Genomic DNA, 18,893 nt, shown 5'->3' with positions numbered 1-18,893 from the left:
TAAACCCCCCATTTGACTTCAATTCATCACTTCGAATCTGGGTTACGGAAAGAAAATGCCATTTTTTTTTTAAAAAAGGGGGGGCCAACTTCGCCTTCTCTCTCCTGACACCCACCACCACCCACCCACCCACCCACCCAACCAACACAGCTTGGACCTCGACCACAACGCCGCCACCTCGCCACGGCCTTCTTCCTTCTTCCCGGCTCCTCGCATTCCCCAAATCAGCTTCTCCGTCCACGCGTCCGTCTGCAGGGAGAACCTATCACGGTGCGGCGTGCACCGAGAGAGGCAGTGCTCGGAGGAGTGGGGAGAGAGAGAGAGAGAGAGAAGGAAACACATAATGAATTTTGACACTGTCTCCTCCGCCCCTTTCAACATCTTGAGTTGGCAAATGAGACGCTGGGGTTGGGGGTGGCGGGTGGGTGGGTGGGTGGGTTAGGGAGGGAGGGAGGGAGGGGACGAGCTCTCTCTGCTGCCTTCCAGGGAAACAGGAACAAGTGAACGGAGCATTCCTGCCCAGCCCTCCTCGCTCTGGAAACGCTGACAGGTGTCCACTGACTCAGACCTGCCTTTGAAAGGTGGGCACAGGACCTCTCGATTCGGACACCGGTTGCCTTGAGGACGCCGCCACCGCCACCACAAGAAGCCTGGAGAAGCAGCGGTGCCCCCTTCCCCGGCTGTCTTCTCCCCTTTGTTTTTACAGCTGCCCTCCCCACCCCACCCCCCCACCCCGGCCACCACGCTTTGGCCGTTCAAAGAAGACACCCGGTTTGCTTGCCTTCCTTCCTCTCCTTCCCTCGCTGGCTGGCGCCTTCTCCATCCGCCGCCGTAGCCTTCTCCGGCTGCAAAGCAAGCACTCACGCGGCCGGGCTTTTGTTCGCAGCGGAGAAGGAAGGAAAGGGAGATGTCTTGGAGAAGGATGGCCCAGCGGCTGGCTCTTCGCAGAGGGATGGCTCGCGCTGGGTAAGAAGGGCGAAGCCGCCCCCAACCCCACCCTGGTGACTGGGGGGGGGGTTGCTGCTGGAAGATGCCCCTCTCTTTTGTTCCTGCTTTTGCTGACTTCCCAGCCCACCCCCCCGCGGGGTTAGGAAACTTGGCTCTATCGTGCGCACCCCGCTGCTGCTGCTGCTCCCCGAGACCGCTGGACGCCCGACTCCCTGGACGCCTTCCGCCTCAGCCCCCGTCCGCTTTTTAATTTCCGGACTTTCCCTTCATTCCAGCTGACCAGCCCGAGAAGGATTGTCTAAAGGAGACGGCGGCGGTCCGGTTGGCTCATCCCATCGGATGCAGCAACGGTGAAAGGCGCCGGGAACTGCTTCTCCGCGGAGCCGAGAGGCGCCCAGACGGAAAGAGGCTTTCGCCAGCTGCTGTCCAGGGAACCGGCCGCCGAGTCCTCCCCTCCTTTGCCATCCCTTGCGAAGAGGCGTCGGGGATGATGGGGGCCGCTGCTTGGCCGCCTAACCCAGCTCCGTCTGCCGAGGCCACCGGAATTGGCTGGTAGCTTTCTGGGTTTACTACGGGGGTGGCCCGGAGGGGGGGGTGTCTTCTCCCCCCTCCCCACCCAGTTTGTCTGCTCCGTGCCTTTTTCTCCCACCCCGCACATCCCCCGTGGCTTAAATGGCCGGAAGGACAGCGTTGCAATATGAGGACCGCTCAGCCGCGAAGTTGATGGTTTAATAAAAGAGAGCCACGCCTTTCGAGAACTTCTGAAGGCTCAATTAACAGGCACGGGGTTTGCAGAGAGAAGACCACCGTCCTTCCTCTCCTCTCCTTTTCCTCCCCCTGGAGAACGACCCCGTATTCCTACCTTGCACGAGGCGGAGGCATCTCCAAAGCCATCATTACCCAGCCCCCACCCCGCAGCAACTCTGGCAAAGCTGCTGGACTGGAGTTTTACATCAGGGTGTCTCTTTTTCAACATGGAGCAAGGCGTTTCCTTCCCGGGACTGCTTCGGGGTGTTTGTGTGTGACCCTGGGATCCATCTGAGGGGGGTCCCTGAACCCTCTAACTCTGGTTTCTCGCTGGCCTCGGATTATTGTCTCAAAATGGCCTGGCCCAGGACGGGCTCTCCTTCCGAACACTAAGCGCCCCCCTCCCCCGGCACGCTAGCCAAAGGATGGAGGTCCCTGAGACCACTTAGAGCTAAGGACCGTCTTGGAGGCGGGCAGCTGAGGGTTTTGGGGGGGGTCCTGTGCAACCGCTGCCCTGGATCTCCCAGCGAGGGCCTGGAGCCCCATCCGCGGCATGACCGCGTGCCAGTATCCCGTGGGGCCGGGCTCCTTGGACCGGGACCGGATGTACCAGCACAAAGTCTCCTTGGTGGTGCGCTACTTCATGATCCCCTGTAACATCTGCCTGATTCTCTTAGCCACCTCCACCCTGGGCTTCGCCGTTCTGCTTTTCCTCAACAACTGTAGGTGTCCCCCCCTCTCAGCGTCGGCAGGGCCGGGAGGCGTGGGGAGGGGAGGAGCCGAAACCAAGGGGGGAGGGGGGGCAGGCTGGCTTTTCAGCAATGGCTCTCGCCTTTGGGAAGGAAGGTTCGGCGGGGGGGGGTTCGTGGGGTGTGGGGGGGCTTGGTCTCCTTTTAGCGGGCGTCATTCCTCATCTTTTCCCCAGTAAGTCTTCCCCCTGGACCGGTGGGACCTGGCTTCGTCTTGAACCCCCACCCCAATGTTTTCAGTCATTTTGGGTCACCCGCTCTAGTTCCGCGGACGCGGACTAGGAGCGTCAAGCCTGGCTGTGGCTTTGTGTCGAAGGAAGCAACCTGCCTTGCCAGCAGAACTTTGCATATTAATCAGCGGAGGAAATGCCTTCCTGTCTTACTTAGGCGCGCGCTTTCTGCTGCCGGAGGCTGGATGCTGGCCCTTTGATCTACGCCAAGATGGCTGATCAGATGATACTCTTATCCCCAGATAATTGGGGAGGATGGCTGGGCTTCTGCTAGGCAGGTAAACATTTTCCTGTCGGGTAGAAGCCAAGCCGCGTTCCCCAGCCTGCTTTCATCTCTCCCAGAGCAGAATTATGCTGATGCCATTTAAATGAAAGTACACACACACACACACACACATACACACACGTGTTCTCTTGAACCTGATGCTCAGCTACACAGTCTGTGTTGTTGGGCAGAGCCCAATGGATAGGCTGAGGTGGGACAACGGTGTGTCCATCTTCACTTACCTTCTCCAAAATCTGTCTCTCTCTCTCTCTCTCTCTCTCTCTCCCTCCCTCTCTCTCTCTCTATCTCTTATCTATCTATCATATTTCCTTCTCATCTATCATCTCTGTCTCTCTCTTTCTCTTTTTCCCCCTCCCTCTTCTGTGGCTTCCTTTTAGCATCTCGGAGGCATTCAGTTGAGCCTTTTGTGCAGGCTTGAATCCTTGGCCCAATCCACAGGGGGTCTTAGCTGGAAACAAAGCCTCCACCTGTAGGGGTAGTCTACCATTTGGGGCCAGGGGAAAAAAGGTTTTTGCGGAGCGCTGGCAGGGCTCCCAGTGGCATCTAAGTGGCCCCCTCAAAACAACGGATGAGACTCCTCTTTCCTTGCGATGCTTCTCGCGTCAAGCTTGAGAAGGAGACGTCTGTGGTTTCGAAGCCTGCGTGGGCTAAGGCTGTGGAGGCACTTCTCAATCTGGCAGGACCATCTGTTGCCAGAAGATCCTGCTTGACGAAGAGTCCTGGGCAACTCCAAACTCCGCCTCCCCGTCTAGTTCCACGTAATGCGCCCCCCCCCCAAAAAAAACTGCTCCGTGCTTATTGCTCAGGACTTGCAAAGGCCCCCAAACTTCATACGTGTGTAGCAACAACGGCTGGGCGGCATAAAAAAAGGCGTGGGCAAAAAGCGTTCCTTTCTTAGTCACGCCTCCCAAAATAGTTTTGGAGTCTGAGCTCTCGTTGGGGGGTGGGGGTGGGCTTGTGAGTAACATGTAGCTCAGCCTTCCCTCTGAATTGCATCCCATAGGGGAAGCCTGCTTGGTCTTCCGCTCCAAAAACAGGACACATCGGAAAGGCATTGAAAAGGAAGGAGGAGGGGGGTGGAAAAGGGGTCTCTCCTTTTTATTTTATTTGAGCTTTGCAATCTCTAGGGCTGGGCTGGGGGCCAGGGATGATCTTCCCGAGATCTCACCAGATCTGTCTTCTGGGAATCCCTCCAGGGTCTCCTGTTCTGCAGGAGGCCAGTATGCGTGTTGGCTACAGCAAGAAATAAATAAAAGAAAAGAAAATAAACATACTATAACAAATAGGCAGCGCTAGCCTAACGGTTGTCGCTTGGTTGCAGTGATAGCAAATTTGGGCAGGGCCAACTGACTTTACTTGGCCAAGGCTCTGGGTGTGGCCTCCTTAGGAACCAAACCATGATTGATTGATTGATTGATTGATTGATTGATTGATTGATTGATTGATTGATTTTGTCCTTCATTTATTGTTGGCTACAAAAATTGTCTTCCCACGTCCCATCCCCGGCCCAATTCCCAACGATTATGCTAATCCAAACCACTAATGGGCTAAATTCATTGCCCAGGTCTAGATCCTGTCTACATGCAGTTGCTCAGATCACCCCACTTTAGGGGTTTTGTTTGTGTGTGTGTGTTGTGGGGGGGGGGGTGTTGCTTAGAACCCACGCAAGAAAAGAAGTGAAATATCCTTTGAGCCAAACGAGACTCCTGGTGGTTTCTTGGCTGGGTCGAGAGTCGGTTTTTCTCGGCAACAGTGGAAGGATTTGCTGCTAAACACACACACACACACACACACACACCCGTTTGTTTCTTTCCCAACTTCCCAGTTTCACTCGCAGCCCGGTAGCTTCCCATTCAAGGACTCGGCAACGTTCATGAGCCTTGTTGTGATCACGCCAGAGGTGTCTTCTCCCACCGTTGCTACTTTTGATTGCCCGTGTGAATGGACTGCATTTTACATCATATTAGATGAGGGTCAAAGTGGGAAAGAGTCCTTTAGATGATTGGGGCCCCACATTGTCTCGTGCTAAGGTTGAATTCGGGGACCGTATCGCAAGCCACCCTCTCCAAAGGAAGGCGTTCCTTAAAAAAGCCTCCTTGCGCCCAGCGGTTCCCATGTCCGCCCTCCGGGATTCTCTTGCGACATCTAAAGGGGGTACTTCAAATTTTGCCTGCCTAGTTTTTTGTCCACCATTTATTTATTTAAACACATTAGCCACCTGGCTTCCTTGTGCACCCCTGTTGCGTTGGTTGGAAGCCTTTCGTGTGCACTCTGTGTCACTGATTGAATGAAAGGCGGTCTCCGTCAGAACCCCTGGTTTGCCAATCAGCCAAACCGGGGTTTGATGGATCACTGTCCCGGGAAGTGCAATAGCTAATAAATAGTTTGATTTGCCTTGGAGTCAGAAAGGGGCTTAATGAATTGACTCGCCCCCTTCCTGACCTCTGCTGGTTCAGGAAAAGATGTGTCTTCTAAGAGGAACTACAGTAACCTGAAATCCATGTGTCTCCCCTGACTTCTAATTTTACCACTAGACCTTCATCGTCACAGAAAATTTTCTTTCCTGGGCACGAAAGTTGAATAGTCTCATTCTAGAGGCACGTGTGCGTGTCTCTGTCTTGGTATCCTTCCTTCTGGGAAGGCATTAATTCCAGACTGTTTTGCCTGGGCGAAAAAGAGGGGGATGTAATTCTCTAATGCAGCTCAGGATGAACTCAAGTGCGTCTGCTTCAAATTCATCCCAAGCAATACACCATTTGGAAGCAGGCAAGATCAGAACATCATCCAGGGAAGCAACAGGCAGCCTCGCTCAGGGCAAAAGAAAAAACTTTTGAGCAGTTCTCAAAAGTTCCCCCTGAGGTCTTCAGAGGCCAATTGTATGAAGGATTTATAACGTATAATTCTCTGTTAACAAGGGGGGTAGGGGGAAAAAACAGTTCAGGGGCTACAAATGTCTTCTCCTATTTACGCCTCCATTTTTTTCCCTTTTGTTTTGTAGATAAACCAGTGAATTACTTCCCGCAGGCTGTGCCCCAGGATGGTAAGTTGTAAAAAAAAATATATATATTTCAGATCTGACTAACATTTGGCTTTCCTACCTGCCAGAAGGCTGGGGAAATGTCTACGCGAAACAGCTCCCTAACTCTTGACCCAGCCAGCTAGCTCGCTGACACTTCTAAATACAGAAGTGTAATTTCAGTTTAATTTTATCACAAGTTTTTTTCCCCGCAAACAAAAGCCAGAAGGAAAAAAAAAAAGATAAGTAAGCGCGCGGAGCAATCTTCCTTATTTTCCGCTGTGGCTTCCCTGCCAGAACCTTGGTGCTAACATTTCAGAGAAAACACACAGATGCAACCATTCTGTCTTATTTTGCCGTCCCACAGATTGATTAATTATTTCCATGAATTGTAACCTTACGCAAGGCATGCAAATAATCTCTGATTCAGATTAGTATAGGAAATGGGCCCATCTGATTTATCAAAACGGGACGGGGTGGGGTGTGTGTGTGTGTGGAAAGGGCATTGAAGAGGTCCTCAAATCCTCCCAAGTTAGTGTTAGTTTGGAGACAACTGCCGTGATTTACTGATGCACCTCGACTTTACAACCATTTTCTTCAGCGAGTGTACGAAGTCACAAGGCCACTGAAAAAAGTGACTTCTAGCTGGCGATCCTGGTGTGTGTGTGTGTGTTTGTGTGTGTGTGTCCCACGATCACCATTTGGGGCTTTCCCAGCCATTGAGCAAAAAAGTCAGTGGGGGAGGCAGAATTTTACACACACACACACACACACACACACACACACACACACACAGTCATCGAATGCTCTATATATACAAGGGGGGTTGTGGGAATGCTCTGCAAATAAATCTCAGGTGTGTGTGTGTGCGTGCATGCCTGCCTATCCCTGTCCTAAATATAACACACACACACACACACACACACACACACACACAAACCGGGGGATGCTCTCATGAGGAAGAGGCAGAATAAAACCTAAATGGAAGAACTTTGCAGAGCTGGAATGGCATTTAAGCCTGGAATGTGGGTGCAGCCTAACTAAGTTTAATTCCAGTGTCTTTGAAAACTGTGTAGCCCAATGTGGACGCTGGAGAGGCGTAATCCCCAGATCATTCCGCTCGTCGCTGTTGAGGCAGCCCACAAATGTAGACTACATATTTCATTTGAATTCACTGCCATCTCCAAGCAAACCCACCCGGTGTGCGGATAATGTGCCCGCAGTTTGCATCCATTCAGCTTTTCCCCTCGATCATGATACATATCGGTGGCTCTAGACAATTGCTTCCAGATGCTCATTGAACTGGCAAGGAATTGTCAATGGGCTCCCCTGAATGAAAGGTAATCCGTGTGGTTTTTTCCGAGACCCACCCCACATTGCACCTGCCTCTGAGCTTTGCAAGGAGAAAGGGTGGAGGACGTGACACCTACGATTAAAAAAAACCCACAAAATAAAGGCAGGCAGGGGTGAAGAGTTAACTCTCAGTCCGGAGTGACTTCAAAGAGTGGGATTATCTTGGGAAGAATTCAGAGGCAGCGCGTTCCCATTTCCCTCTAGGAAGGTTTATTTTCAGTCTGGCATCCCCTGGTGGTCCCCTGTCCAAAGACACCAGGTGTGTTGCAACTCTTGGACAGCACTGAGGATAAACCTCACAGCCTAATTGGTCCCAAAAGCCCAGCGTGTGAGGCTCAAAATTGCCTTCAAAATTCAAAGCTGTGTATCTTTTTGGAGACTCTGCTTCTGTGGCTTGGTTTTCATCTAGGTGATCTTGGTTGATCCAAATTCAGGAGCAAGTCGAACGGGTTTGGCAAGAGTTTCCACTTGAGATCTGAAGAAGCTTTGGTTGAGCAAGGCTTATATTTGTTCTCTGCAGGAGTCTGGAAAACTCTCCTTTAAACTGACCGCTCGGGATTGGCAAAGATTTAGAAGTCTTTCCAGGCTATCCTGTTCCACGCCAGCCTTGTCTCCTCCCCAGAGCAATAAACAGGACATTTATTTAATTACACTAATTGTTTCTCTCCCATCCATCATGACTATGGGCCGTGGAGGAGAACTGACGTATCTTTCTACACCTCTTAATAAAGGCTAAGGGTTACAGGAGGAAGGGGACTTGGGAAGTTATGGACAGATGCAGGGCAAACAGATTTTGCTGGCTTTCAAGAATCTTTTATCATGGACTTAATATAAGACAGGGTGTGTGTGTGTGTGTGTCTGTGTGTGTGTGTGTGTCTGTGTGTGTGTGTGTGTGTGTTTCCCCAGGGAAAAATAAAAGAACTTGTTTTTTCTTCTTCTACATCAAAACACCCTTGCTGTCAAGCCAGTTTTAAGGAGCAGCAATTAACGATTTGCCAGTTCTTCTTTGTTGGAGATAAAAAAAAAAAGTGATTAATCTATCACTGGGCATCGCGTTTAAAAATATCAGTGAAGGTAGGTGTCGCTTGCTTCTTGCTGGCGCTGTGAAATACTAATAAAGCAAGCTTCGCCACATGACATAATCCGTCGAAAGAGACAATTGGCGTATTTTTCTTCTGAGAAACAACGGCGGGAGTTTCTGTTCCATCCTCCTTGTGGCTTGAAAATGGTAGCCAGTAGGCTGCGTAAAATGGGGATTTGACCTTAAATGTTGGTTGTTGGTGGGGCGTCCATCTTTCCATCATTTCTTGGAAGCCCGTTCTCCGAACAATGAGATTCCCTCGGATTGTGGGTGGTAAAACCTGTAAAAAGAGGTTTGTTAACAAGGACAGCTGAGTTTTTAATAGTTGGAAGGCTGGGACTGAATAGCGAAAGGCAAACGAGTGGTTTGAATGGGCTGCTTGTGACGGGGCAGACCCTGGGCTGTAAAGGGTTGATCTTGATTAATTTATCAAATTTCTCCACCGCCTATCCCATTTGCGTGTCTCTGAGGAAGCGGTAACAAGATATAACAGCTATGGTTAAAGAACAACAATGTCAAAAACCAGATTTAGGGACAATTGCAATGGTCAAAGGCAGAGGGAACACCTTCAGCCCACCAACCACCCCCGGGGGGGAGGGCATGACAGCCCCAGACCCCTGGACCAGTTGGCAGAGCCAGCCCTTAACCCTCTTCTGGAAGAGTGATGGGTCCAAGGGTGGGGGCTGTCTTCCTAGACTCTGTCAATCAAAATTCTTTAACCAATGGGGTGGGGGTCCATTATGTGCTCTCCCTCCCTGTCCATGCCAATGAAATCTGGGAGAAGACAGTTCCATAGATAGATAGATAGATAGATAGATAGATAGATAGATAGATAGATAGATAGATAGATAGATAGATAGATGAGAGACATAGATGAGATGGTAGATAGATAGACCAACAGATAGACAGATAGATCAGGTAGATGATAGATGATAAAAGGATAGATAAGATATGAGAGACATAGATAGATGAGATGATAGACAGGCAGACAGATATAGATGTTAGATAATGAGATAAAGACATAGATAGAAGATGATAGATAGATAGATAGATAGATAGATAGATAGATAGATAGATAGATAGATAGATAGATAGACAGACAGACAGACAGACAGACAGACAGACAGACAGACAGACAGACAAAAAAGGGGGTGTCAACAAAGGGTCACGACTCGCTGCAACAACTGCCTTGCTTAGCACAATTGCGTTCATTAAGTCCAGGACTAACCAACACCTGAAATTGGACCGTGCTGAGCTTTGTTTAGTTTTAATTTAATTTAATTTAACTTTTTTTTTTTAAAAAATGAGGTTTTTAGGAGAGCTGGATCAGGACAGCAGGGTGATGGGAGGGGTGCCCTGAGCTTAAAACAGCCCCCCCCCCCGCCCTCAAATCCACGCAGCTTTTCCTGTTTTTAACTATCTGGATTCAGAAGCTCCACCTAGGATCACCTAGGATCACCTTTCTCTTCCTCCCCAGCGTGGCAAACCTCGGAGTCATTAGCGTCAGGTTAACCAAGCCGGTCCGGTGGGGGATGAGTAACTCCCCTCCCCCTCTTTTCAGGTAACCAAGGGCAACGAGGTACCACATTCCCATGAAAGACCTTTTTATAATTGGGGCTGAGGCTGGGTTCCTCCCCCCCCCCCCCCGCTTTTTTTTTCCTTCCCAGAAATGAAGGGAGAGAGGGACTTTTAAGAGACAGCCGATGGAGATATTTAGCAGAAGGAAAGAAGAGTTCTCAACTTGAAAAGATTTGGGATGGAAGGTTTTGCTTCTTTATACTGATGTCAGGAGGTGGAGTTTAATTTTTGCCTTTATGCTGGGATTTCATATATTTTCATTTAGTACACACACACACACACACACACACACACACAGAGCCCTTAGAGAGCTCGGTGACGGTTTTCAAGTAAATAAATGAATCTGGTTTTGACGCCCTCTTCGGTTACGGAGGAATCTTTGGAAATTTGAGTTGGGTTAAGAAAGGAGAGAGGCGGCATGGACGATGAATTCTAGATCTACCTAGATCTCGGTAGCCTACGTGGTCTACCCTTTAGGGATGTTGTAAGCCCGGAAGGAAGTTGCAAACCTTCCTGTGGAGGGCAAAAGGCCTGAGTAATAAAGAAAGACTCCTTGTTCCCCCCACAAAAAAAAATAGTAATAATTGTGGGCATCCGTAACTCCTTAACAAACGCTTTTGTGGCAAGCTGTTTAATCTTGAAAAAACGGTTCTTCTTCTTTCCCGTCTGTCTCTCTCTCTCACTCTCGCCCGCCTAACCTCACCCGCTCTCCCATTTCCCCAGCAGCTCCGAAATGAGAAATGAGAGCTTCAGATATATATGGGTCATGAACACAAGACTGAAACACACACGCGCACACACACACACACATCGAGCAGACGTTTGCAAGTGAAGCCATCCTCTGGGGCCATCACGGAATGCCTCTCCTAATCAGGCCCTGGGGGCTTCTGGCGAGCTCAGAGGGGTGACAGGTTTCAAGTTGCTGAATTGGGGGTGGCGGGGTGGGGGTGTTTGGTGGTGGTGGGGATACAGCCAAAGAAGAAAACACGGCTGGTCCCGCGGGAGTCTTGCCCAATGGCAGCGGAGCACCTCTTTTAAGGCCCGAGGCCATCAATCAGCCGGACCCGTTTTATTTTCTCCTGCTGCCTGCTTGTTTATCTACTCTGCCCAGGCATTATTAATGGGGCCTGTGCGATGATGAGTTCCCAGCCCTTCACACCCGGGTGGGCGATTCCTCCGAGGCTGCCATAAATCCGAGGTTTTGCGACTCGCAGCAGCCCAGGTCCTTTGGAAAAGAAGCGGGTTGCTGGGATCCTGAAGGATCCCCCCTGCTCCTGTTTCCAGAGGAAGCCTCCTGGATTGACGTGGGGTGCAGGCGTCGACTACTTCCAAAGCGGGATTTTATTGTGCACAAACCCCTCAAATGGGAGCCGTGGCTTTCTCTTAGGCTACCTGGGCAAGGACTGGTGCAAACCCCCCTCTCCGCGGGGCACCAATTGAGCAGGTGTGCATCAGTGGACACTAAATTCCTTTTGATGGATTGCGATGCACGGCCAAAATGAAGCACGTTTTATGACTTAAGTACACGGGGAGCGCGAGCGTTTGGTGTTCAGTTCCAAAAAGATCAAGGTAGCTGCAGATTTTGCAATGCGCTCTCTCTCTCTCTCTCTCTCTCTCTCTCTCTCTCTCTCTCTCTCCCAATTAGCAGATTAGAAAGGAGAAGATGTATATTTTTGCAGCAATGAGTTGGGGGGGGCACCTGCGGTGACGGCAACGGTTTGGCACAGAAAGCAAATGCCTGTTCTTTTTAGAGTTTGATGGGTAAGGTTGGCATCCCTGTTCAATATGGAGCAGACCGTTGGATTTGAACTGAAAGGATATTTTTTTTTAAAAAAAACAAACAAACAACAGAGGCTGTATATCATTGTTGCAGCTGAAATTGGCCCTGACAAAGTGTCTCCTCTAGTTTGAAAAGCAAAGGAGGAGAATTAGCCCCCGTTTTTCTTAACCTTGGCAACTTGAAAGAGGGGTGGACTTCAGCTCCCAGAATTCCCCGACCAGCCTGGCTGGCTGGGGATTCTGGGAGTTGGAGGTCCCACACCTCTTAAAGTTAAGAAACACTGGTCCATCAGCTTACCGTTTGCATTTCCTTTTCAACTGGAGTCGCTTCCTGGGCTAAAGGTCACCCTGTCTGCAGTGGCAGGCCCATGGTTGGGGGCAACTGTCCAGCGTCCCCCCCCCCATGGCTAAAGCAAATAAAACACAGCTGCCTTCTGGGAATGTGATGACATTAGGTTTGCACAAAGCCCCCTAAAATAGAAAGCCTCCATAATTAAAACTGAGGTTAAAATTATCCAACTGTGCCGCTTGATATTAATCCTTGATTAACTTTCGGCACCGTTTTGCCACGAGCTCTTTACAAGAGGGAAAAACCCTGGCCTTATCTCTGCAGTGTTGTCATAGAAATATCTTTATCCTTTATCCGTGTTGCCTAAAGATGTCAGGGTCTCGGATTAATCTTCCCTTCATTTCTCTAGCGCCTCGTCCATCTTTCTCCACACACGACCAGCCCAAGGAAACGAAACCTGGTTACTTTCTTCCCTTTTGCCTGTCCGTTGTTCAGCAGCTCACTAAGAAAGCCTCAGTTGACATAACTTTGCCTCCTTTTTAATCCGGACAATGTAGGCAGTCCTCAGTTTACGACCGCAACCGAAACCCAAGATCTCTGTTGCTGAGCGAGACAGTGGGTAAGTGAATTTCGCCCCGTTTTACCACCTTCCCCGCCACGACTGTTAAGTGAATCATGGCAGTTATGAAGTCAGTAACGCGGTCGCGAAGTGACCCTTGAAACCTGGAAGCTGAATTACGAATCGCATCATTTAAGGCCTCCAGTGGAGGCACGAAAGAACAACACTAGACCAATCCAAGCTCAGCATCTTGTCTGGCTTAGGGGGTGTGGTGTGTCGGTCTTCCGCAATTGTTCCCTTCCTAGGACTCTTCCATGCAGCCTCGCCCGCTCAGCACAGTTCTACGTGGTGGTCAACCACTTCCACAGGGACGTTGTCGAGGGTGCGCAACGCACAGGAACAGTGTCTGTGCTTTTCCGGAAATAAAGCCGCTTGGCTGTGGCGGAGGTTTTTGAGGACGGAGCTTGAGAAAGCGGTGGAGAGGCAGACAGGCTTGGCAGAACCAGGACCCTGGAGAGCTCATTCCTGGCAGTTCAAGGACCGGTGGGTTTTCTTGCTTCAGCAATTGCAGCCACAGGAGGAAGCTTGTCGGGCTGATACGAGCCCCTTAGTGCAGGGCTCTTCAAACGTGGCAACTTTTAAGACTTGTGGACTTCAACTCCCAGAATTCCTCAGCCGGCCCTCGGGGCTCTCTGGAGCAGAGAGAGGAGAGTGTGCGTCTCTCTCCCACTGGGGCTAAAGGAGCTGCCTCTTATTTATCATCAAAGCCACCAAATTTGTTGCAGGGGAAACTCACCAAGGTGGACTTCGTAGCCCCACGGGACAGATCCCTATCAGGGTGGATCAATTTCCAGACTCCCACCTTCTGGGCAGCCAGCAGCCAGATACCCGAAAAGCCGCGGGGACCTTTGTGTGCATCCATCTAAAATGTGGCAAGGGCGGAAGACCGTTGTGGGTGTCCTCCCCCAAGCGGGTGGCTTCACGCTGCCCTCCTCTTTCGCCAGTAGCGATTGGCAAGATTGGCCCACATGAAATTAAAGAAAGAACCAGCAAGCCAGGAGGACAAAAAAAGCACGCATCCTTTTGAAATAATACCGCTAATTCTCATTTTGCACAGCCTTCCTTTAAGAAATGGTTGGATCTTGCTCTTTCCTCCTCAGAAACCGCACCAATTGGGGCGGATTGTGTTTTTTCCATTAGCCCAGGCGATGGGGAACAGGGCAGCAGCTGAGTAGCCTTTTGTCGTGGTTAGTTTCCAGACTGATCAAGATTCAGGAGACCCCGGTTGCCCCCCACAGCTAGCTGTGAGCTTTTTTGTTATTAGCGAATAGCAGCTGCCTCCCTGCTGGATTTGCAGGAAAGAAAACGAAAAAAAAAAGCTTGCAGAAAATCTCCGCGAGGATACGGTGGTTTGAAGTAGGAAGTAGCTCATTTGTTGAAGTTCTTCAATTCCACCCCGCTCTTTTCCATAAATCACGTGGAAGAAGACTCTCGTGAGAAGCGTGATGGGAAAGGGGTTTAAGCAGCTGCCAAAGAGTTCGCCATCTCAGTCCCCCATTTTTGTATCCCCTTCTCTTGGGATACCAAGTCTTGAACTCACTCATTTGCTTCCCTAACCCAAGATATCCACACTGGGAGATCAAAACAAGGACCGAGTCCCTTACTCGCTGTGTGAAAAGTTTGGCATAGTCAGAAACCTTCTTACACTCTTTCACTGGGGATTATCCTCTAGGCAGGCTGATATTGTTTGTTCGGTAACGTCTTACTCCGAGAGACTTGGTCTAATCAAGCGCTTAGGGGTTGTTTTTTGCGTAGGACATTGGGGGCGGGATACGGATGGAAATCCACCTAAATAAATAAAATATTCCCGGCTAATAAGCAGCGGGTATCTTTTGAAGCCTAAACGGATTAGCCGGTTGCGTTATTAGCTTTATCAAGAGGTTATCCAGGGGGGGTTCTGCTTAATTATGGATCTTCCCTGCCTGCGGTTAATGGAGGCATTAAAAAGAGGCAGTTTCACTCCGTTGAAGAGTTCTTTTCCTTGGCTCCTTCTAAAGTGGCTTACTGCAGAGTAGTTTGCCTTTAACTTTCCAGGACTCCATGCTGGCATAGCCCAAGGTGGCGTTTTACAGTCCAGCAGCCTTTGGGGGGGGCAGCGGCTGACCGCAAGGCAGTGCCTCATTTTCCCTTTTGCGTGAAATCTTTCCCCAAAGGCTTGAAATGTGCGTCCTTTTTCCAAGCCTGGTTGAACAGTGAGTGCAATTCTTAAAAAAAAAGAGAGAGAGAGAGGGAGGGAGGGAGGGAGGGAGGAAAAAAAATCCTGGTTCTTTTAGGAAATTAGCTGCAGGGTGACCTATGGCCTGTGAGGTCGTAGAAGAGGAACAGAGGCATGATTTTCCCTGCCGTGGTCTCCTCTTCCTGCGCTGTCTGCAGGATCAGGGTTTCAACAAAGGTGAGAAAGCCTCTCTCTTCTGATCTTCTGGCCCCGGAGCCCAAGTCTCATTTCATCCCAGTGACCCAATCTATTTTGGACATCCAGGACCTGAGAGAAAGGGAGGACACCCACAGATGGACATTCCATCTCCGGGCACTGCGTCGCCGTTACAGAATCTGCTACGGCAAGGTTGCCCAACGTCCCCTCTTGAAAGTCTTCCAGGAGGACGAAATCACGGAGACACAGAACCGCGGCGTTCGAAGGGGCCACTGAGAACATCTCAACCCCAGTCTTAGGGGTGGACTCGGAGTCCCAGAGTCCCTCAGCCAGCATGCCGGCAGAGGAATACTGGGAGTTGAAGTCCACTTATCTTAAATTGCAACGGCACTTAGGCTTCTGTACCAGCCCCGTAGTATTTCACCAGCATTCTCTGGGCCGGTCGCAACATCAGCATGTTGACACACACACACCCCGCAACAATCTGGGTCCTCATTTTACCGACTTCGGAAGGACGGAAGGCTGAGCGAACTCCCTTAAAACATAGCGGCTGGGGAATTCTGGGAAGTCTACCCATCTTTTTTTTTTAAAAAAACAAACCCAGTGATTTTAACCAACTCAGTGTACTGTGCCTGGAATTTTTCCTTTATCTCCCCACCCTTGAGTGAAGGGAACTGCAAACCACCTTCTCTCGGGTGTGGATTTTGACAGTTCCTTGGGAAAGAAGCCTTGAATTCAAGAACTCATTATCTGCCTTGCTTACCCAGCCCATCCTTGATCAAACGAGCTGTCTCTGGAGGCCTTACTCTCTTTCCTTCCTTCCTTCCTCCCTCCCTCCCTTCCTTCCTTCCTTCCTTCCTTCCTTCCTTCCTTCCTTCCTTCCTTCCTTCCTTCCTTCCTTCCTTCCCTTCCTCTCCCTCCCTCCCTTCCATTCTTTCCTTCCTTCTATTCCTCCCTCCCTCCCTGCCTTCCTTCCTTCCTGCCTGCCTGCCTGCCTTCTCTCCTGCCTTCATCTCCTCCTCTCCAGAAGCCATAAAAAAGCCAGACGAAGCTTTCCTCCCCTCCGAGGACGCTAAAAAAGGATGTATTTCCCCACTACCTACCTGATCTGCAGCCCTAATGCAAGGGGACCTTTACAAGCAGGAGAAACTTTAATGGCTATTAACCTCAGGTTAAGTGGCGAGAGAGTCTTTGGCCTTGCTTTGCCGCTCCCAGCCTTTCCGCACCTCGCTTTTCTTCAAAGCCACGGAGACCCCCCTACTTATAGAAAAGAGAATCAATGCCAGGCCTTCTTCCCTTCCATGTGCGCCCTCCTGCACAGCCTTTCATAATAATTAATAATAATAATAATAATAATAATAATAATAATAATAATAATAATAATAAGAAGAAGAAGAAGAAGAAGAAGAAGAAGAAGAAGAAGAAGAAGAAGAAGAAGAAGAAGAAGAAGAAGGAAGGGACCTTGGAGGTCATCTAGTCCAACCCCCTGCTCAGGCAGGAAACCCTATACCATTTCAGGCAAAATGGCTGTCCAGTCTCTTCTTAAAAACCTCCAGTGTTGGAGCATTCACCACTTCTGGAGGCAGGTTGTTCCACTGGTTAGTTGTTCCAACTTTCAGGAAGTTTCTCCTGAGTTCTAGGTTGCTTCTCTCCTTGACTAGTTTCCATCTGTTGCTTCTTGTCCTGGGCCCAGTGATATATTTGCACGGTGATATATACCCAGCAGGGAAAAGCTACTAGCTCCCAGGCTCAGGCAGAGGCAATTAAGGAGGCAAATGCAAGAGGCAGAGGCCGAGAGAGCCGTTATTAGCATCTCCGAGAAAGATTCCTCTCCTCTAGCTCTGATGGAGAGCCGCTTGTCTGAATGGAGGAGGTTATTCCCTCCCTCCCTACTTCTTGTCTCCCATCTCCACAATCATCTTGACTCGGAGCCGAGAGCCCTTCAGTCTTAGGGCCCCTTTTCATTTCAACCTTTTTTCAGGTTGATTGTGGAAAAGGAGCAGGGAAGTTAAACATAGCTCTCCTGCGGTTGGTGGGGGATTTGTGCAGTAGCAACAACGACAACGACGACGAAAAAAATCCCTACTGGTGATAACTTATTAGCCGCGATGTGTGATGTCTTCAAAGTATAGATAGAAGCAGCAGCAGCAGCTCTCTATCGGCTTTTATCTCCTCTGCCGCCTGGGTTTGGCAAGAAAGCTGTAACAGCCTTTGGGGGAAGGTGTTTTCCCCTCCTCCGTTCAGGAAAATTAGGGAGGCGAAAAAACAAACCAACAACCACAACAACAAAAAAACAACCCCACCCCACTTGGGATCTGGACTTCTCATGAGAATTCAGCAACCTCTCCCGTCTTCTTTCTTTCTTGTTCGCTGCCTGGCTGCTTCTGCATGTGCATAATTCGGCTTGCTTACTTTCCTCCTCCGTCTTAGGATCTGTGCCTTTCTCCTTGCAAACCGAGAAGCGTTTGCAACTGGAGGAAGTAGCACAGGCCACCTTTTACAAGGCAGAGTTCACGGGATCTCGGGATCCTAGGCTCGGGAGAGACCGTGGAGGTCTTCTAGTCCAACCTCCTTGCCCACGTCAGGAGGAATCATTGAAAACCTCCCGCAGTGATGCTCCGATGCCTTTTGTAGAAACCACCTTGGGTGGGTCCCTAAATTGAGTTCTTCCTCTGGGTCCCCGTCAGCGTTTGACTAGTTAAAGGGATCCTCCGTATTTCGGAGCAGGCTATCCCTCCACGCGAGGCAACGGCGAAGGAGCCAGAGAGAAGAACTGTAGCTTGCATCCCCAACTTCATCTCTTGTTAGAAAACTGGAGACATTGTTGAAAGGCAGATACGGTGCCTTCCAAGCATCTGGAGACTTCGGCTTCCTAAATAAATGCTCAGCCTGGCAAGTAACTAAAGTGAAGATTTATCGGGATCGAGAGAAATCTTACTCTTATCGTAATGACCGTCCTCAGCCCCTTCCTAATAGTCCTGTCTTAGAGACTCTTCCTGATAAATGAAGGCCAGGCACCTACTTGCAAATATGAGATGTGTAAAAAAAAATACTTTACACGGTCAAGTCAGGATGGAGCATCCCGGCCCTCGGCTTCTCCCGGGGTCTAGAAAGAGACGGTCCATCTAGTTCTCAAAGGAAAGAAATTGGTCAGAGGCATCGGAGCCACGTTTGGTGGCCTCGCCAGCCACCGCCAAAACATCCCAGGCCAGTCTTTCCACGGCACGGTGGAAATGTTAACAGCTGCTCCCAATTCTGCTCTTTCTGCCCCACAGGCCCCCCCTCCTCCTCTTCTCCCCCCCAGGAGAGGCAGCCAAAGGGCCCAGCTGGGGCTGCCTCTTGAGGACAACCAATACCCAGGTCCAAATTCAGGAAATGGAAGCAATCTCAGCTTGGGCATCGCTGCCATGTTGCTGGCTCCAATGCAGCCAGCACAAAGAGAGAAGAACAAAGAGATGCCCTTTGCCTGACTGTGCAGGGAGGGGGGGCTCTCAACCCCAGACCCCCCCCAGTTCTCTTTAATTCCTCCGTGCGCGCGCCCCCATATTCCTTTAAAAAGGACCCCAAGGTCCATCCAAGCTTTGAAGCCTGGGTTATTTCTGTGCTCCGCAATCCCAGCCCTGCTGGGGTAAGGGGGGGGCATCAATGGCCGGGAGCAGCTGTTCGGTCCCCAGGTCACTTCCACTCTCTCGCCCCCTGCCGGTGCCCCCATCTGTCCCCTTCTGGTACCACTTGTTCTATAGTGGCACTCTAAACCCCCCCCCCCCATTTTTTTTCTTCTTTTGCCATGGTAACACGGCACAGAGCTGACGTGTTTCCGAGAGGCAGAAGGCCAGGATTGTTTTCT

At 50.3% G+C, this 18,893-nt stretch overlaps 1 protein-coding gene across 2 annotated transcripts in view; it reads left to right on the top strand.

Annotated features, from left to right (window-relative positions):
- Positions 1-18,893, top strand: part of AGRN (agrin) — a 128,421-nt gene that overhangs the window by 41,761 nt on the left and 67,767 nt on the right. For both annotated transcript variants that reach the window (XR_014028210.1, XM_081341355.1), the window contains exon 3: positions 5,959-6,000. Coding sequence is in view for 1 of the 2 variants with exons in the window: in XM_081341355.1 (XP_081197481.1) it covers positions 5,959-6,000 (42 nt within the window). In the remaining variant the exon portion in view is untranslated. The remainder of the gene's footprint in view (positions 1-5,958; positions 6,001-18,893) is intronic.

Source organism: Vipera berus, assembly GCF_964194415.1.
Source record: "Vipera berus genome assembly, chromosome: 17".
Lineage (NCBI taxonomy): Eukaryota > Metazoa > Chordata > Lepidosauria > Squamata > Viperidae > Vipera > Vipera berus.
This window is presented reverse-complemented; position numbering and strand designations above follow the sequence as displayed.